Source organism: Platalea leucorodia, assembly GCF_965183815.1.
Source record: "Platalea leucorodia genome assembly, chromosome: 4".
Taxonomy (NCBI): domain Eukaryota; kingdom Metazoa; phylum Chordata; class Aves; order Pelecaniformes; family Threskiornithidae; genus Platalea; species Platalea leucorodia.
This window is the reverse complement of record NC_138826.1, coordinates 102,601,024-102,622,191: the sequence shown is the minus strand read 5'-3', so window position 1 is coordinate 102,622,191 and position 21,168 is coordinate 102,601,024. Positions and strand designations below refer to the sequence as shown.

The 21,168-nt window shown below is 37.6% G+C and overlaps 1 protein-coding gene across 1 annotated transcript in view; it reads right to left on the bottom strand.

Annotated features, from left to right (window-relative positions):
* The window catches only part of PTPRZ1 (protein tyrosine phosphatase receptor type Z1), a gene marked incomplete at both ends in the record, with an annotated part of 144,846 nt that overhangs the window by 12,408 nt on the left and 111,270 nt on the right, over positions 1 to 21,168 (bottom strand). The window contains 8 exons of the mRNA XM_082308438.1: positions 336 to 499; positions 1,571 to 1,705; positions 2,984 to 3,118; positions 3,859 to 3,941; positions 5,528 to 5,624; positions 8,113 to 8,198; positions 11,534 to 11,625; positions 18,863 to 19,007. Of these exons, the coding sequence (XP_082164564.1) occupies positions 336 to 499; positions 1,571 to 1,705; positions 2,984 to 3,118; positions 3,859 to 3,941; positions 5,528 to 5,624; positions 8,113 to 8,198; positions 11,534 to 11,625; positions 18,863 to 19,007 (937 nt within the window). The remainder of the gene's footprint in view (positions 1 to 335; positions 500 to 1,570; positions 1,706 to 2,983; positions 3,119 to 3,858; positions 3,942 to 5,527; positions 5,625 to 8,112; positions 8,199 to 11,533; positions 11,626 to 18,862; positions 19,008 to 21,168) is intronic.

The window sequence follows — 21,168 nt, the reverse complement described above, 5'->3', positions numbered from 1 at the left end:
GAAATGAAACAATTACTGCTATATATGTATCTGGTAAGCTCATAGCAATCAAGAGAGTAGTATAGAAATGTGCAAAAAAGTAAAAAGAAAAGCATTTTTGCAAAAAAAAGAACATAGTGCAGAGCAGCAGCATCTTGTTTATGGAGATTTATAGAAGTGGCACAGACAGTTTATTAGTTGGCCTTACCAAGGACAGAAATATCAGCTAAGAAATTAATTTTACTCCATCAGGAATTGTTAAATGTGAGAGTGAAATTTTGCTTAACCCACCACTGAAAAATTCTTTTTTCTGCAAAACAAAAGCGGAGTGAACCTTATGGCGGTAAAAACCACACCTGCAATGAACCACAACAGGCCCGACAGCATGGCGCTTGGCATGCGATGCCTTCCGCACGAAGGTGAGCACGGGCAGTGTGTATTCTGGAACACCCATGTCAGGCCACTGGGTATAATGGTACTGAGTTACTATACGTCCACTAGACCTCCCTTTCTGGGAACCCTGGAACAGAAAAAGAATTCGATATGTAAGCAGCCCACATTTGAACGACAACTCTTCATAATTTTATTTCCGTACCTGATAGTTATTGAATTAGTACTGTCCCTATTTAGTTAACAGCGTGCCTCCTAGCTCTGAATATTCCAGCTTTCAAAGAGAAGGGGAAAGGCCAGTGCTTCTGTCCCATCAGCTTGCCCTCTGAATGGAAAAATGACCTGGCACTGTCCCTTAGAAAACCACAGAGAAAGGCTAAGAGCACTGGAGGGATAACAAATTACAGCTGCTCTTAAGAGTCACCAGCTGTTTCTGCCACGTAGTTCCTCTGCTGGATGGACAGAAAGGGTAGGATTCGCCTCACTAGCTTCAGTGATCTACAAGGGAAGCAGCCTTGTGTAGGCTGCTTTTCTAAGCTCCCTCCCTCAATGGCAACTCAGAGGCAGGGACACCTTCAGAGAGCAGGTCATCTCATTCAAAGATTGGTTCCTAGAATAGGCGGAATAAATTACTTGACAGTAACTGCTCTACTTTAGCCATGAATTGGGAGGCCTGTTAGATGTCTAACATTTAGGTGGCTGAAATAAATTAAGCTTTTAGAATGCCCCTCAGAGTAGCCAGTGTCACACTGCTGAGCTGAGAGCATGCTGGTTCTGATTACAATAAAACAAGGTGTGGATTCACCTGTTTTGCAGGAGGAGAAAAAATCAGTCCTTAAAAAGGAAAACTGATAGCTGAGGTGGATGATTTAGTTCATACCACGTTTTCTACTAGATGCTCACTTTCTGAAAATGTATCCTCCTGCTCACCAGGCAGTGAAAGTCCAAATCGGCTCTCCAGTGTGATCACAGCCTTTTCCCGGATGGTCCTACATCACACCAGTACTACAGGCCAGTATCTTCTCAATTTGTTGATCTGGTCAAATTAACTCTGAAGTTGATGAGCATCTTTGCTGGCTGAGACCTACAGGATTCAGCCTTACCTATACAACAGAGAAGAGCTGCCAACTGCCTTAAAAATATTCTGAATAACTTTCAACGCTCCCTTTTGCCCAAACTATGTTTTCAGGCTGCCACAAACCTTTTTGATCTTGGTGTTTCTAAGAGTAAAATTCCTCACAGTGTAATAGGCAAGTACATGAACACTCTTCTGAGTAACCAAGAAGTTCCCATATTCTTCACTACCTTCAGCAGGCCAGTACTGGTCACATTTTCTCTGTTAGAAAGCGAATGAAAAACAGAGAAAAAGAGAAAGAAAACAAAATGTCAAACTAGCAAGCTGAAATGTTCAGATTTAAAAGCACAGTCAACCACAAAAACATACAGGGATTCTCAATATACCCAGTTTATAATAGACATGATCTTCAGCGTAAGAGAACAAATAATGTGTATTTTACGCTGTAAAGAGAGATGGCTGTGCAAAGATGCTCTTTATTTGGAACACTCCAAAAAAGAAGAGGTTTAAATCATACTATCAGAGTTAAAGGGCTCTAATATTGTGGAACTTGCCATTCTATAGGCATTCTAAAATCTAAAGAAAATAGCAGATAATCCATAGGAAAAATAGGAATACATTCAAGTCAGCAGAGACGTATATGGCTTTTGGGCAGTTCATAGCATGGGCAGAGTATACTTATATCTGATCAGCGCGGGTAAGAGTGAGCTTGCACGTGGCCAAAATATACAGTAGAGAGCTGTGATGTCCAGCCTTTTTGTTGGGTAGCCATATAGCCTTCTCTAGGAGTACTAGAACAGTACATGTTTATAGCATGGTGTTACAAGTGGTACTCCCAGTGAGGCCCATTTGCTGTGTCTGTATCATCTGACAGATGCTTAATAGGTCATATGACAAGACTTACATGCATTTTAGGCATTGCTGCCAGTATGTGGCAAGTGTGATGCAATGTCTCCTCATGTGATGCCAGGGTACACGCATGCTCCCATCACATAACCAGAGAAACACACATCCTGTGATGGGGTTTGACCTCATTTTGTCTCACTGGACAAACGTGTATCTATCATGTAGTAGGAAAGGAACTGTGGGTCCCACGGGATGTTAACAGGGAGCCACCAGTGAATATCCAGAAAAATTCACCCGAACTATGGCCTTCTCCTTTCCAGGGTCTGAGGCACGCCTGAGAAAGAGAATGACGGAGGGCAGATTGCTAGCGGAATGTGGCACAAGGTCCACAGTCTGGCCACTCCTGAATATACACAACAAGTTTTTTTTTCAGTGTAAGACAATTTTTTTGCAGGTAGAACATGATATTTTCCAAGACTTGTTGTAGACAATTGAGTTTAAATGTTTTGTTTAGTTTCATACTACAAATCCTCAACTTTATACTTCTATAGCCAATCCTAGCACAAGCTACTACAAACTGTTGCTTTTTGCTCAATAAATGCCTAAAACAGATTTTTAAAAGAGAGAAAGGAGTCTGCTAGAGGTAGGTCTATCAACATCAGAGAAATAAATAACAGACAAAGGTACTCATACCCTTCCTTTCTCAACGAGATTAGTTATCATCACAATAACTTCTACGTTATGTTCCCATATCATTCTCCAGAAATCTTCTGCTGTTGATTTTAGTGGCCCTTGAGCTGCAATGTAGGCTTTTGGCTTGTTGTAGCCCTAAATTGAAATATAACAAATGACACTTGTCAAATCACAGTCCATGAGCAAAAGGGGGTTGGGAGGAGTACATGACATTTTATGTATCTATTTTTAAAGACCCTCAAAAGCTTTTAAGTACTTTTGAATTTATAACTATCCAAATCGCAGAAACCCTGTGGTACCAGATGCAACTGTTATGTCAATGTTTAGCATTCCAACAAATAGGATATATGTTCAAGTGCCCGTATTCCGGCAGAATGTTGACATGATAGTGACTATGAGACATCTGTTATGATAGTGGTTTAAAAAATGAATCAAGATCATGCACATGTAAATTACTAGGTAACGAAAACTGAATAAATGGTACCTCGGTGAGGCTCTCAGCCAAATGGCATCTTCCTCTCATGAGAATATCTCAGACAGAAGAATTAACCACATCATACCAAAAATGTATAAAAGAACAAACATTCAGATGCAAAATGCTTCTAAAATGACTCAGATGTGACAGAACATTTTTTGTTTCATAAAGCTCTTCACTAAGCTGCAACTGCTACAATATCAAGATGGATTCAAGAAAGAATTGGAGTTTTACCTGTGCTTTAACTTTGTAGGCTTAACTTAGATCATTAAAGCTTTTTTTTTAACAAAATCTGTAATATTGTGATACTTCTTTTATTAAGTCTCTTCACTTCCATACATCAATTTTTACAGAAAAGGCTGAGAGATGAATAGGCTGGCAGATAAAAAAAGGCACTTACATCAACATAGTTGGCATTAATGTAATCAGTCAGTTTTCCATCCTTTTCTGCAAGCTGTGCTAATTTAACCCTAGTATGATCATCTGTAGTAAAACAAGGGAGAAAATAAGCATAGTTTTCTGCAAGAATTATATTCTTTCTATAAGAAATCTTTTTAAAAAATATTGAAATGGATTTTTACAATACCTAACACTAATACAGTGACAATCACATATGCAAACATCCTGTGCTTAGGTATAAATCAGATTCAAAATTCTAGTTTGCAGAAAAATAAACTAATGAACCCAAGGATTCAAGGGGAGGTATTTAAAAGACGTGTAGATGTGGTGCTTAGGGACATGGTTTAGTGGTGGACTTGGTAGCACTAGGTTAATGGTTGGACTTGATGATCTTAAAGGTCTCTTCCAACCTAAACGATTCTATGATTCAGGATTTAGTTGCTTGCACAGCAGCACCTGGGGTCATTTTAGGCACTGTGACATATTCCCCTACAGCCTCCAGCTGCTGCTTGTGAAGGCGCATGGATCTTGTGTAAGTCCTGTGTCATGATTGCCAGGGCTGCACAGTGGGATGTCTCAAATGACAGTAGGCACCAGTGTTTAGGCACATTAATTCCAAGCTACAGAGCAGGGACTGGAGAGCCACGGGACTGTGGAGAAGCTGGTCAGCTGAAGAGCCTCAGCAGTGGCTACCTCAGCTTTCTGTAGCCTGAACTGATTATAAGGACCAGAGACTTGATTCAGCTGCACAGGGCAATTCTTGCTACTTGAGCTGCCCTAAGCTGCTTGCACTGCCCTTTGATAAAAAAGCCACTGGGCTGGCACCTTTTGTACGAACAGGTACAAACACAGAGTGGCAGAGGAAAATCCCTGACTTTCCGATGCTCTAGAGGTATCTTCAGTCAGGTGGAATGGGATTTCTTGCTGCTGGTTCACATCGCCTTCTGCCAGATGGGCTGATTCTGTCTCTTTTTCTATTGACCTCTAGTGACGCTGAATGCTGAACATATATTTAATTTAGAGCTTCTTGTTATCAGAACAAAGTTGAAATACTATAGCGAGTTAAGAACAATATATTAAGCCACCAAACTAATCAAGAGCCCAGAGGCAATAGCTTCAAAGGGAAATTAACAAAACTGAATAGATGTGTTTCAGAAAAGAAAAATCTGGGATAGTGAAGAAGGGCGATCCAATGGGAAGACATGTGTCCTGGCTAATGAAGCTGATCTATTACATTGTGGCAGGGCACAATACAGCATAAACCCAGTACATTTATATTTATATATGACAGTAAATATATCCAAGGATTGTGAAGTTCCTAGAGAGGATAAATCATCATTATTCCAGATCAAAGATGGATTAATTTTGGCAATCAAAACACAGCTTCTTTGGCTTTATAATGGCATTACAATGAAATCTCCTAGCTCCCTTTGGGTCATCACAGAAGACACAAATATGTCTTGCTAAAACACATGCTCATCAAAGCAGCAGAATGCCAGAGGACTAACTTGGAGATGTGAAATCTCATGCTACTCCTCTCCCAGCATTTTGCTGAACAGTAGCCAGAGCTTTCAGTGTAGAGGTATTTTTTTTCCTCTCTAATAACATATAAATCTTCACTTGTCTATAATTATTTCTTAAACAAGACACCAAGTGATGCATTTACTTACAAGCAACAATGTTTATGTATCGATTCTTATTCTTGTTGTCGGGGTGATTAGAGCTGTCTGATGTAATACCTAGATCTACAGTACAGCTCTGGATTTCCTGAAAAAAAAAATGTATGTCATACTTTAGTAAGTATTAAGATACATAAAATGTCTTAATATACAGTAAGTCAACATGAAAAGAACCACAACCTTATACCCAATTATCTATGACATTTTACAACTACTTCATTGCTAAAAAAAAATGCAGTGAAATAATTCCTTACCTGATAAAACTCTTTCAGTGTCTAATGAGGGAATGAATGCAAAAAAAGTAAAAAAAATCAAATTCCACAGCACAGAACAAATGGATAAAAGTGTTTATATAAATTACAATTACTATATGGAAAACAGTTATGGTCATGCAATATATATCTCCATAATAACAACAAAGCTGACTATTTTGACATAACTCTTAAAGAAAACAAGAGGTAATTTTCCTGTTAAAATACTGGCATCTGTTTTCCTATCTTTAGCTTTAATGTTAGATCTTAGGCTGGTGAAAGCTTATACATATGACCAACATCACTGACTTTAGCCAGGTTATCTATATATTTAACTGTTCATTGGATTTATTATTGGTCCTTATAACTGCATTAGTTTCTCTGTGGAACGCTTTTGCTCTCTTTGTATTCAGCTGTGAAACCTTCACCGGAGCAGGCGAGCGTGCCGCTCAGCCAGCCTCATGGCACTCGGGTGAAGGACAGCATTACAGCCCCGCCGTCTGCCAGCAGCTTCTCAAGGAACCCCATGTTTTTATAACGACAGAGACAGGCCTGAGAAAGACAGGCACAAAGTCTATAAAACTCACAAAATTAATTTATTTTATTGATTACTTTAATTGACAGGAAACTCAAGCATTTATAAGGGCCACACTGTTAAGTAGGAAATATGTTGTCATGACTAAAAGTACTATAATAATGTTTCCCAACACTTTTTAGGATTTATTTTAACATTAATCACCTTCACCTTCAGCTATTTAAGTATATATATGAAAAGTAGTTACCAGTCTGAAAATTAGATTTTAAATATGAGTTGTTTTATAGAAATATAAATAAAAAACCTGAACCACCCCTGTAACCTCCTCTCCAAATGTATGCTGACTCTGCAAAGACAGTGACTGTATTTCATTTTCTCCATATCTTCTAAGTTCTTTATTGGTAGAGAAAAGACTGGGAAACTAATTCTGGGGTAGTCTGTAAAGCCAAAAAGGATCTCCAAGAAATTATAAGGACACTGAGGTTTTTGTAATAGTTAAAAAAAGCATGAAATATTTCAGATGGTGTAGGTGTAGCTCACTGAGATGCAGCATATTTGGTATTTGGATCACTGCTGTAATTTAGGAAAAGAACAATTTTAGGAAAAGAACAATTTAGGATGAACAATTTGATTTCTGTATTGCTGTCCTCACTAATGGTGAAAGAACTTTGTTACCATTGTATTTACACAGTCCTTCAACATCTGCTCTTATTAACAGCCAGTCTAGCTGGAGCCCAGTCCTGTCAGCGCGTATGCACATGTGTAACATATGAACATGTACTGGACATTCGTAAGTATTTTCAAGTTTGGTCCCACAATCAGATGGATATTCTCAATGTTAAATGAATTGGAGAAGAAATGTTGATGGAGAAGGTTAGGTGAATGACGTGGAATTTTTGGTCCATTAGATCACAACACATTGGCTGGGGAAACAAAAGCAAACCCAAAAGATGCAAAACTATGCATTTCTTTACTTTCAGTATTGTTGTTTTTACAGCAGGAATATTACAATAAGATTTTAAATTCATAGAGGTTAGTTAAAAAACTTGTTGCCATCCTAACTGACCGATTTTGTTAGAAATCACTTGTCAAGAATTTTAATAGCACAGCTTTAATTACAGAGTTCGGGTTTATAATGTTTATTTTATGTGACTTAAGTTAGAACATATCTATCTTTAAATTGCTTGTAATGCATATGAATGTGAAAACCAATGAAGTTCATTAGTTACATATGGTGAGAGTAACATTATATGATGAGAGCATATGTTTCAAAGTTTTGAAATACCTCTTATGAACCATATATTTTAGGAAAGGAACTGTAAAGCTTTCACTACCACATATGAAGACTACATTAGCTCCCCTGATAATCAGAAGTCTTGCCACGTGTACTCATAATTATTACCATATTTTTTTGTCTGTAAATGGAACAGGCAAATGTGGGTAGCTTCTGCAAAATTCAATTGGCATTAGTGTTGGAAAAACTAGATCTACAACTGTATCTGATAAACCATATAGATTGCATTATCATTGCATAGTTTATTCACACAATCATTTAGTATTTATAACAGTGATAAACATTCCCATTTGCATCCCAGTCCTGTTAGCTTTTGTAAATCTCCCTAGTCTTTATGCATAAACAGTCCTTACTGGGCTCACAGTACTCATATTTACATGCATTTATGAAATTGGTCCCCAAGTCAGAATGTAATGCCCAGTTCTTTGTTTCCAGGCATTTAAACTTAACATTATTTGTATGTGCTAAGAAGAAAGATGACGCCATAGAGCCATACCTCAAATTCTTCAGAAAAACCATTACTTGCATGTAAATCTGCAACATGTTTTGGAAAATGCTTTATTGGAATTGCTCCAACATCATCTTAGGGGTGGGAAAAGACAAAAAATATATTTATGAAGAATAAAAAGCCAGTGACATATAAAGAAGTTTATATGTAGGCAATCCACACAACATCCTGAAATAAAATTTTTGGCATGAACTTTGGATATACAACTCCCACAAAAATAAAAACACCCTTTAACACCATTAATATTTCCAAAATCATTCTCTAACAATTACACGTTTCTAAACGACTGTTTGGAAAGAAGATATAGAAAATGCCATGCTAGGTCTTTATATAGTCTTTATGCCCCCAAAATCAAGGTGATGATTCTGCAAGATGCTGAGCTTGTCTGTAAATTGAAAAGCACTCAGAACTACCTCGAAGTCAAGGGGAAACGGGAGGATTAGCAGTTTGCTACAGGATGTTCAATGGGAGAGGGTAGGAGCAGAGCTCTGAATAATACTGGTAAAGAAAGAATGATCAGGCAGAGGAGTCTGGGTGCTTCAGGCTGATTAGTGTTGCACTGGGACTTGGATACAGTACATGGACTAGCCACACAGTCCCAAGCCTACTAAATTAATGCAGCACTATGCCAGTGGTATAATTTTAACTGATGTGTTGCACGTTTGCAGTGGCATCCAAAGGAAACAACTAATTTTCATCTTTTACTGCATGAGTGAGTACTTCCAATAGGAATTTTCCCCCCATTCTCCTCAGGATTCTATGATTACCTATTGATAATAAACTTATGTCTGATCCTGGGAGTGCTGACTGCAAATTTTCACATCAGGCTTTAAACTTCAAGTTTTAAGTGAAAGATTTAAGTTTAAGACTTTCTGGATACCCACAAAGACAATATCTACATTCTCAACCAATAAATGTGATTCATGCAATGCTTGGGTCCTGATACCGAGTCTGAATTTTCCATCTGATGTTTATATTTCAGGACATCTCTTTTTTACTTTATACAAATACAGAAAAACACTCTTGTGTAGAACATTCATTAGAGATCATGTCAAAAACCTTTGGGACTTTTAATCTTTCCTGCAAATATGCTATGTAAACAAAGTCATCTGTTCTGTTAATTACCTGCTAAAGGATGACATTATTTCAGCTAGTTTTGGTTCTGAAGAATAATAACTTTTTTTTTAAAGCCCTTCATGGATTAGAAATATGTTTATTTCACAATTTGTAATTTTATCACTGTTTCATATGAGAAAGAAATATCAAAAACGTTGAACAAGAACCTGTTATTTACATCAACAGATGTTCAGCATTTAGGCCACCTAATAATTTTAGCTTTCAGTTATGAAGAATTTGTTGATTTGTATTGAGATCCATCTGGTCTTCCACTTACATGAATGGATCTGAATACAAAAAGTGAATTTATCCAGTCAAGCCTAAGAGAAGCTGAACAAATGTATAACACTATCTTCACACTTCAGAGATGAAACCTGGCATAAAGTGTTTATTCTAATGATATGCAAACACAAAACCAGAAGGGAAGGTAGATGATCCTAAGAGCGAGGACAATAAGGGAGAAAGAGATCTCAGGTTTGGTGTAATTACTGTTTTATTTCCTTGCCAGTGCTAATCTCCCAATTCAACCACTTCTGACTCTAGGAATATAGTTTATATCTGGATGGCAGGTATCACTTGAAACTACTTAAAGGTTGATAGTGGGTCCTAATATTACCCTGTAATTCATTATTTGTTCTGAATGCGTCTTTGAATTATGCTGTGAAGTGCCAGGGCATTTTCTGTGAATAACTGCAATTCTCCTCTCTCTGCCAATGAAACCCCACAAAAGGAAAACTTAATATATAATGAGATCTGTGGAGTGTGCTTTTAGTCATAGTTACAATAAAAAATTAAACTTAGCAGTTACAAAATGCTCTTCCTGCTCTACGCTCTTTGCCGGTATTATATCATGGTTAGTCTCAATTGCTGTAAAATTACACTGCTGAAATACTTGTGCAATAGAAAACACAAAAACTGCTCACTTGACATCTGTTGCACGAAAAATAAAACAAAAATATCTCCTCAGTGCTTGCAGCTTTTTCCACAAAATAATTTATGTATCTTTCACTTAGAAACACTTTTCTCTTTAAGTTAATATTTATCAGTATTTTAGAAGGAAAACCTTCAGCATCAAAACACATATTTTAAGCACTCAGAATTATAAGTGCAATTCTGTCTTATGATAATGGAAAACACTATCTCCCTGAGGTGACCTGGTCAGGAAAACCTGCAAGAAAATTATGCAGTTGTACTGCAATATAGTTAATGATAGAGAGCAAGAGCAGAGATTTCCTATAATGACTGCCACTTGACATTCATATATAATCACATGTTTTCTGAAATCAAGCTATATCCCTGCCTATTAACCATTTAGAAAAAGGTTATGCATCTCCTAACAATAGCAATCAATACAAGAGGCATTTAAAGATGCCTACAATTCAGTTACAACAGAAGTCTAATGTTTGGGATTTATTTAATTAAATCTGTTTACTAGTTAGCTACACAAGGGCTGATTTTGCTTTCCTTAGTCATTCCAAGGGAACCCATCCCCCTGTGTAACAGCACAGTTTGCAAAAGCATCACTTGTGGAACAAGATAACCCTTTCTCATATGTAAAAATGTGGCTCAGGATCTGCTGAAGAATTAATCTATTTATTTAAGGTACTTTTCATTCTACTCAGATTGAAAAAGCTGGGAGGGCTGCACATGCTCCTCTGATACTCTTTGAGGAGGAAAGAAAAGAAACAGTTTCTGCAAATAACTGTGATGGATATGGAACCAGAAGATGCTAATAATATTCTGAACTTGTGTATCATTTTTATGAGAGGCTCACACAGAACTTTACCAGTAGTAAAATCGATCAGTTAAAGAAAACATTGTAATTGCAAATGAAATGTAGATAGATGAGGCATATATTGGTCCTGCTGCTAAAAAGAACAGGTCGTGTTCTATACAAATGTGACAAATTCAGTTAAAGAAAGAAATACGGCAGACTATGTTGCTGGCGTAATCCTCTGCTTTGTGACCATGAACTAGAGCTATTGAGTGTAGCTCAGAGGGCTACATTAGAAGCCATTTCTAGTGAGGCTACGCTTCAAATGGCTAGAAGGCACAGCATATCTTTGAGACAACTCTGTAAGGTGAAGATATCTCTCTTCTGTGTTACCTACAGGACAGAATATTAGTAACACTAGTCTCTGCCTCTGTCAAGTGCACCTGGGTTTATTAGTACAAGAGGGTACAAATCTCTGGTTTACAGACGTTACAGTATGTGAAGAATTCATATGGACACACACAAGGCAGCATCTTCCAGCAGCTAACACCAATCCACAGAACAGTTCACAAAAAATACCTGAGACTGGGAAGATTGGAGCTGGGGGAGCAGAAATCACTCGAGGTGACGTATTATCTTCTAAATAAAAGTGAGCAGTCTGGAAACATTTCCTAGAGGGGAAGAAACATAAATAAATATTGCAAAAATTAAAACACTATCTGAGACCTTTTGGAATTCTGGCATTATTGAGTAAGAAAGAAATCACAGTTTTGAAAACCAGTTTTCATGGAGTGTCAAATACTGCTGCTATAATATAAGTATTTCCCCAACACACCACCAAATTATGCATAAAACTTGAAGATACTACATTAACTCAGCATAATACATAGTTCATGCATCTTTACCTATACCAGAGGCAGAAGAAAGAGCACACATCAGACATAGTGAAAGCTGAAAGAGGAACTCTGCATCAGGAGCTACTGTAGATGCTGCACCACAACTCCAAGTATAAAAAATGCCATTGTCTTCCTTGCTTATCCAAATTCGCACACATAATTACTGTTCCCTTTCATGTGATTATGCTAGCCTGAAGATGGAGCAGTGTACGAGATCAGTTCTGGTAATTCACCGACAGATCCTACTGCAGACACGGAAATGCAATAAAAGGCAACATGCCCTGTAACAGACAAAACGGCGGCTCTGGAACTGCTATGACTGGGGCTAAACAATTTTTTCATAATGTAATTGCAACACTGAGGGACACCTTCACCAAGGAGGACTTCCCAAAGTTGATAGACAAACAGGGGAACTTGTAATTCCAGGAGATGCAAGCTTTGTTGCAAAGCATTGAAGGATGGAATCAACCTTAACTATGACTCACAATGTTATTTGTATCTGTGCTGTAATCCAGATGTGAAGATAATAAGAATAGCATCTGTTAAGAGTCCAAGCTATTCAAGGGACTAAACAACCAACTGCTGCTGTAAGCATTGCAAAGCCTTCTTAATTAAAAAATCTCCATATGATCGGACATGCTAATATCAATCTTTACTCTGGGTCACTTAATCTATTTGAAATATTATTCACTAATCATTAAATTTAAAAAGAAATATATGCATCAGGAAAATATTAATCTCATTTTATATTTACAAGATTCTGCTTCTTCAAAGCTGTTGACTGAAGATATTATATGATCTTTTGCTATTTTGTGTAATCACTGGTGTTTTAAATTCTTCTGTACTGTTCCTGTATCAGTGCATGGACAAAACCCCTCACATAATTGTTATAATCAAAAAGAAATTTTGAGGCTACTTTGAGAAATAGATAGGGAATATGCGGATATTGTCATTCTTTCCAGAACCATTAATGTAGATCATAAAGACTTTGGTAAGCTTATTTGAATTAAGCCTCTGGGAAACATGCCCATACTCTTGGAATGTGTTGGGAATTTTCTGTCTCTGTACAATGCAGATTCTCTTAAAACACAAGGAAAAGTGGACAGCTGCATCAAAATTGTGGCATGCAAAATAGTTCTGGTGATTCACATGACGATTAAATTTGGAGTCCAGCTAGAATCCTCTAAAAGCATATTTGTGATGGTCATAGAGGAGCTTTAGTGTTGCATGACTTATTTGGAGTAAGACTATCCATTATGTACTTAGTTTTACTTACAAATGGCAATTTTGCATGCAGACCAAGAACACATTTGAGATGTGCTTGGGAATACCTTTCTAATTTTTAAGGAGGCTAACATTAGCACCCCATAGAGTTAGCAGCTGCTGAGGTGAGAGAGGCTGTCTCAATGCTAGCATAATACTCAAGAGTTAGTCTCAGGACTGTGTGTGAAATGTCTGTGAGAGGTAGGCAAGTATCAAAGAACTTCAAACCATTAAACACTTTTGGAAAGTGGCCCTGCCTGCTGGGCACAGCGAATGCTGATGTACTGTGTTTATTAAAAACAGCACCAACCAACCATGCCAGGCTGATGCCTGACACTAAAGCTCTAAAACCAAAAAACGTTCTCCCCCTAATGCCTACTGCTTATGAACAATGATCATACATAAAGTTTATGGACCAACAATACAGAGTTTTGCCACCTCCTTGCTTGAGAAAAGATTGAGTTAAAAAGAATTTAATTAGCATTATGGCTTTCACATCTAAAGCAGTACTTAAAACGTCCTCATAATATGCAATACATTCACTATCCCTCACTGAGCCACTGTATCTTTAATCTTTAACAAGTTAATTGTGGCTGAAAATAAATTACACCCTTAGCACATTTGGGAGACAAATTCATAGCAGTTGACTTAACCTGTAATAAGACTCCTAAATAGGCACTCCATCTGCTTCTGCATCAGCAGTGAAAGCCTTCCTGACTAAACCTAATGTTAATAACCATGTCTTGTTAATTATCACTTGTTGTTAATGAAAAAAGTGATGACTATTTCAGACTTCCAGACAAAGGTCCCGTCACTCAATGCTAACCTGATTATTTAATTTACACCTTTCATCACAGCATTTAGATCTTCAACCTAAAACTGTAATTTGTAATTTAGACACCGCGCTTCTTCGAACACACACTTTATATACGGAGATAGTGCTAAGCCATTGAATTAATTAGAGCGTCTGTATCTGTACAGGAAGCCATGCAGCGGCAGCTCTGCGGTTTAGCAGGAGGGATACTAGATCTGAATGAACACTTCAATGTGAACTACTTGGGACAAGACTATGCCTCAGACTGCAGAGGACATTATTTTTCTGGCATGCGGGCCCCCGGACCCTGGCTGAGGATATGTGCTGCCTACTCCTCCCGTGGGGCAGGGGCTGCTCAGAGCTTGACTGGGATTGTCACCAAGGCAGGCAACACACCCTGGCGCTGTGTGTGCGTGTGAGTGTGCACCTCTGCAGGGTGTTCACCCCTGGTGCCAGCCGAGGAAGGGAGCTGAGCCCTGCAAGTCAGTGGCATCTGTGACAGGATGGGTTTGCACATCCCGTGCTCGTCCAGAATGGTCTTAGAGGCACGATTACGTCTTTCTCTGAGAATTTCAGGGTCTTTTGCACTCACAGGATATCTGCCAATAGGTATTCTCAAACACTTATTAGAATTTATTTTTAAATGGTTCTGATCATTTAAAGATCCAATGGTTCTAAAGGATCTTTCGATGGATGCTCAATGGATCCAATAATTCCAATTATTCCATTTTTAAATGGTTCCAATTAATTTTTAAGTGCTTGTCAGCTGAAATTTTAATTTTCAGATTTCATTAACTCCTTTATTTATAATTTGACGTCACATAGTTGAAAAGTTTTTCCTTCATGGATGGACGAGTGTGGCCTTTGTAAGTTTAAATCTGTTTTTAGTGTGTCTCTGCATGTGCGAGTTCAACTGCCCTTACAGAGGGTTCTCAACTCTGTTCCCGTAATCCTAACACAGGATTCAAGGCATGAGTTCAAATTATGGATAAGAAAATGAACATTCTATGACAGCTGTGTTTCAAAGATATAGGATGGTAAAGTTAAAGTTTAAATGATTACTCAGGGCATTGTCTGTCATTGCGTTGGTCATTTCTGAAGCATTGCTCTCATGTAGCTTCTAGGAGGCTTCATGACAGCCAGCTGATATTCAGTATGTCCATAGATAGGAATATAACTGGGACTGCATTAGCAGTTTGCTGGTCACATTATTAGAGCTAGTCTCTTACTGAGGTTCACATACATTTGTTGAAAAAGGATCTTGAATGGTACAACTCCTACTGACAACTGTTACCATTTTACTATTTTCCAAGCTCTTCTTATGATAACCATTACAAAAATTGATTTGTACAAATAGCCTGACATTTCTTCCTATACGTCATTTCATCAGGTTTATTTTCACTAATCACTTCTATGAGCCATTCCAAAAGAGTACACACATGCACAAGCAATTTCCAGTATATTATATGTCATCACAGAGAAACTTTCAATTTCAGTCACCTTAACGGATAAGGTTAATTCAGCAAAATGGGAATGATGAAGCCATCCAGAAATGAAAAGAACAGAGCAAGGAGATTCAAATATCCCCGCTGCATCTCTGCTGCAAGGACTCAGTCAAGAAGACAGATACTGAGAGATGGATAGACTGTAGATTTGGATATAAAATTATCTCTAAAGCTATAAAAGAAAATCTATCCGGACAACAAGGCCATTAAACAGGCAAAAGAATCTCCTTGATTATTCCACTGTAACCTTAATCATGCTGAAGAAATGAAAGGAAAATGACATTGCTTGAAAATTGCTTGAATTACAAAAGATTTGAAAGACAGAACTAGAGTAGTTCAAAATTGCGTATTTTCCTACTGGCAATTAGACAATCTTTAGACAATATTGTCATTAAAAGTTTTCATCCCTGTCAGAGAAATGAGTATTTTATCACAGGAAGATTGAAATTGTGCCTAATGAGATAGTGAAGAGACTGGGGAATTTCCTCAAGTGCTGATTAACAATTTCATGTAAAAAAAAAAAAAACAAAACCCAAAACCCAAACAACAGATGGTACAGAATTATTTTTCTGATTCAAGTCATTCAAGTGAAGAACAAAATAATTTTGCCTTTTTTTAACCTTGGGAAACTGGAACTTGTTGCTCTTGGTAGTTATTTGGATTAAAACCACACCTTTTGCATGTTTAACACACCTTTTGCATATTCAGATTAGGAGCTAACAGTGGAAAGAACTCAAAGCACTATTCACTTAAATATCCAGCTAGGATAGACCAATGTAATTTTTTGACTACTGTTGCGAAAGGAATATAGAATAACTCCTTGCAAACCTAAATTTTTTATGAACTTCAATAAGTGAAAATAAGTGGCCCATATAAAAAAAGCATTATAAAAAGAAACATTGACAGCTTATATCAATTATTTCAAAATAAACTAAATCTAACCATAAAAATGCTTATAGACTTTATACTGATATTTTCCAGGCATAAAGAAAATTGCATAGCAGTAAAGTTAATGATGTTCTGATTTTTCCCAGGCTTTAAAAAGAGGTGAGGGTCTTGGCACCTTTGAAAGAGGGCCACAAAGTCCTACGTACAACACACACTGTTTACATTTCATTCCTCTGAAATAAGAAATGTGTTACTGGTGTTATCATAATGCCAAGAAAATTTACTTGAGGATTAACAAAAAAAGAGCTCCATATTTTATTTTGTAGTACATAAGAAATACAGAAAAGATTAAATTCAAGTTCAAGAAGATATTACTGCTAACGGGATTTTTGTTTTATTTTGAAAGACCTATGTTACAGAATTGTTCATTCCCAGAGAAAGAATACGAAATGAACACAATGTTATTCAACAAAAACAAGCTTGTAACGTGTAGGATTACTAGAACTGCACCGTACAATCTGTGTCTTAAAATGGATGGTGTTCTTTGGGAAATAGAAGAGATTTCAAATACTACTTAGCTTCAGGGATGAAACCCTTTGGAAGATGAATATGAACGTTCACGTTGCGTAACACGAAAGACAGGAAAAGGTTCTCAATATAAAAGTGGTTAGCTGGAAATCCTGTGATGGACAGTATAATTATCCAACTAGACATAAACTAAGAAATGAGTTGTGCAATTCTTAAAGCAATTAACTACTTGGGAAAGAAATATATCTGAAAATTCATTGCTCAAAAGTGTCTTTAATCATGCTGCAGGCTGTTTGACTCGCTAGCACGCTTGCCTGGAACAAAGGGAGCTTGAACTCAGTTTCTTAAAACCTAGTGTGTTCAGGGGCGGGATGTATTCTGTCCCATGTGGGACATACCCTGCTAGGCTGATAGAAAACCAGTGTCAGAAGACTAGAAGAAAAGTCAGTAAGCACAACCCTGAATCATAGCCTAGAGATTACAGTAGTCAGTAGCTTGGAAAGGGCAGTCTGGGGTCTTGTTCCTGGTTCTTCACCACTTTTATGCATTTTAGATTAAGCAGGATTGAGTAGGGAAAAAAAAAAGAAGAAACAAGCTCTAGAAAGATCTGTGAGATGTTTGAGCCTGCCCTCCCCCTTGTTGTACAGCTACCGGAAGAGAAAGGTCCCGTTTCTTGCTGCTAGTTTAGATGTTAGCACCGCACAAGCAGCAACAGGATCAGGTTCCTGGCAATCACCAAACAGCAAGAATCTCCATGGCAGGAAGTTTTTGCAACTTATTTCTCCCTTCTGGACCACTGCATTTCCTCCCTGGCAACCTGAACCCTTGAGAAAGTGTTGGGGTTGTGCATGGATTTTGAAAGCCTTCAGAGAGCTTAAGCAGATGTGTCCCTAGGAAGATTCTCTGGCTTTATCTAGAACCAACGAAACAGAGCCAAAGGCTTGAGCACTGCCACATGCTGTCACATGGCTAACTAGATTCCTGGTACGCTTTTAGGTCAGGCCAACTTGCATTATTTCACACAACGCTTGACACAGTTTGGGGTTAGCACAGGGCAGAGACCATGCCCAGTAGGTGATGTGAATGCAGCCACTCTGTTTTTCCCCCCTGTGATGGAAGAGACTTCAGCTGTACAGAAGAAATCTGTGCCGTGCCAGCTGGTTTGTTTTATTTCACAGTATAGATATAGTCTTTTGCCCTCACTATTTACGTTATCATGACTTTTTATAGCTATCCCTTCTCATTACCCTCGTTTTTTTTCTTAATGTCTTATCAACCTATCAAGTCATAGAGAAACAAGTGCATGAGGGAACCTGAGCATGTGTGTGCACATGAAATGCATCCTTAGGTACCTGCTGAATGGTTTGAAAGGCCAGGGGGCAAATTTTGGTTTGGAGATAGGCAGAATCACAAAGCAGAAAAACTTTTTAATCAATCACAGAACATCATAAGAACCACTCAGTACATGATCTTAAAACATTTATACTATTATACTACACCACTTCTGTCTTGCATACAATATCAGCTACAGCACACTCCTACACTCCTACATTAATTGCTTATTCACGTAATCCTGTCGAGGACCATAGATTCTCATCCTAAATTGACAACTAGCCTTTTTAGCTGTTAAGGGATTGGAAAGATAGGAAACAAACCTATGCCATGCTATTTATTTTCCTTCTGCCTCCTGTTCTTCTCAGTGCTCTGTTAAGTTACTTGGCTTCTAGGCATTAATAATCACAAGTAAGCTTATTGAAATCTCTCAAAATGGAAATAAACTATTTGCAATGGTTCAACCCTCTGCAACCACAAAGAATTGTAGTTGAGCGTTTTGGACAGAAACCACCTTATTTTGTCAGCTTTATGTCACTGCAGCACTGAGAGCAATACAAAGACACGGGAGAGACAAGATCCAGTCTCCCTCCTGTAAACCAGCTCAATAATGTCAATCACATTTTTCAAACCAGAGCTCTTTAGAACTGAAAAAAAAAAAACCAATCAAAAAACAACTTACCTCCAGTATATGAGAATACCCACAAGAATCACTAGACAGATAAAAGTCAGGGCTGATACGACCACAAGTGGTATAACTGTCTTCTTCTCTGATTCCAGACTCTCAGCTAGACCGATACGAGACTCATGGCTACTATTACTTGCCTCTGCAGTCAGAGAAAATTGAAACAGTCCATGTTTAAATTCTGACAAATGCACAGCACGAGTGAACGTGTCTTATAATGAGCCTACTTAATACCACTTACCTCTATTTTTCACTATATGTACTGCAGAAAGTATATACATTTGCAAACCAGCTTACAGAAAATAAGCAGATAGAGGGTAAAGCAAAGTGTTCAAGCTTATGTGATTCAGCCTTCCAGCAGTGGAGACTTCTCTTTGTAAGAATAGCAGATTGTTGTTAAAATATAGGAGAAGAAAGGTGTTTATTTTCATCTGTTTATTAGCTGAAAGCCAACTGAGTTAAGGAATCTGAATATATACTGTTGGAACGTGTAAAGAACATTTTGATATTAAACTGTCACTCATATAATGCAAATAATTTCTCTGGCTAATAGCTTAAAAGGAACATTTTCTTACAATAGTCCCTGTGTGCTTGCCGTATTGCAGTTAAGCCTTCTGTATTTTAATACACTGCCCATTCTGTAACTTGCCTTATAGAGACATCCTGCTTTCTTTGAATCCAGTTGCAGTACTTCTTACCCCAACTATGCTGGAGCCAGAATTGAATTTCCTATCTCCGTCTTTACAGGTAATCAAATTATTATTTAGATATTGTCTAGATTTCATATTTCTGTCAGCCTTGTAATGCTGGGTGACAGAAATATTTGGGCATGGGAATCTGTAAGAAGATTAAAACAATATATTTTATAATCTCATTAAATAAGGGAACACAATGGTGGACGAGACCAAGCTAGCATTTTTAACTTTGGTCATAACTCAAGAAGTAAACACTTTAAAACTGTGATTTTGACACAAAATGACTGATTCTTTTCAAACTGTACAGTTTACTGTGATCTGTGACCATTATGAGTTAAAACACAGAAATAAGCACTCTTGCACTTGTTAGAATTAAACCTCTAGATTTTCTAAGAAGGTTTTCTGCTTTCGTGAACGGTCCTACAAATGTTCTGGATGGGAGCAGAATTTTGCTGTCTAGAAATCAGCTGCACTCCATTGGGATTTCAAGGGACCAATTCTACATGAATAAAAAGCTTTCAGACAAAAGGGAGGGGGGAATGGAGTTGGATCTGAAAACAAAAAATGACAACAAATCACATGTTCTAAATAGGATGTCAAAAACCAAACAGCTTCACACAATACAGATTTCCAGGCAGCTCTCTGCTTGCTTCCATCTTCTTGATTTTAGGGGCTTTCAGGGCTTTATATGCAAAAAGGTCTAGGCTCTGATCTTGCATGCATCTTCTTGGTTTTAATTCAAAGTACTCTAACACCCAAATCAATCACTATTCTTTAAATCCTGTAGATCAGTGGGCAAAGTGATTGCAGGCACAAGTTGCTTCTCAAAAATCTGTCCCTGGCTTTCTGGTGAGTAGGCTCAAATCAGTATTTCCTATTGATTTCAGAAGAAACTATGTGTATGCATGGGAGATCAGACTATGATCCCTTTAAAGCATTCATACTTGCTTATCCAACTCTGGACTAATTTACAGCATAAACCCCATTTTTATCTGTGTGATGACAGAGTTCCTTCAAACTGCATGACCAAATCCTATTAGGGTTCCTTCTATGGGGAATGAAGAGCAGGCTCCTCCTGTAATGGAGGGTTTCTTGCCTACTTGGCCGTCACTCTAGTGATGGCAGCTGAAAAGGCAATCTCATCTATAGTAGATTTCTTTGCTCCCTAATAATCAATGTGTTTGGATCCTTTGCATATTTCTTTCTACTAATTCCTCTTACAGTTTTTCAATTGAAGCTGAAAGGTTTAGGTAGCCATAGAGGTCTTACGGAGAAAACCCTAGTTCAGAACAAGCATAAATATGCATCGACAACTACAAAGACTGGGAAAAGTTTAAATGACAATTTTTTCTGTAATAGTCACAACAAGACATTTCATCAATTTCTGGTGAATTCACTGTAATGTATAAATAAGTTCTCAGCTAGGAGGTGTTTTGTTTTGTTTCATTTCATTTCTTTATAATTGAATTAAGCAAAGATGTCTTTGATTTACAGGAGACCATGTTAGACATGCTCACATTGAATTTTCAGTTTATTAAAAGATAGTATTTGGCATCATTTATTGGAAAAAATGATGTACATGAAATGATACTGCATAGTGTCTTTCAA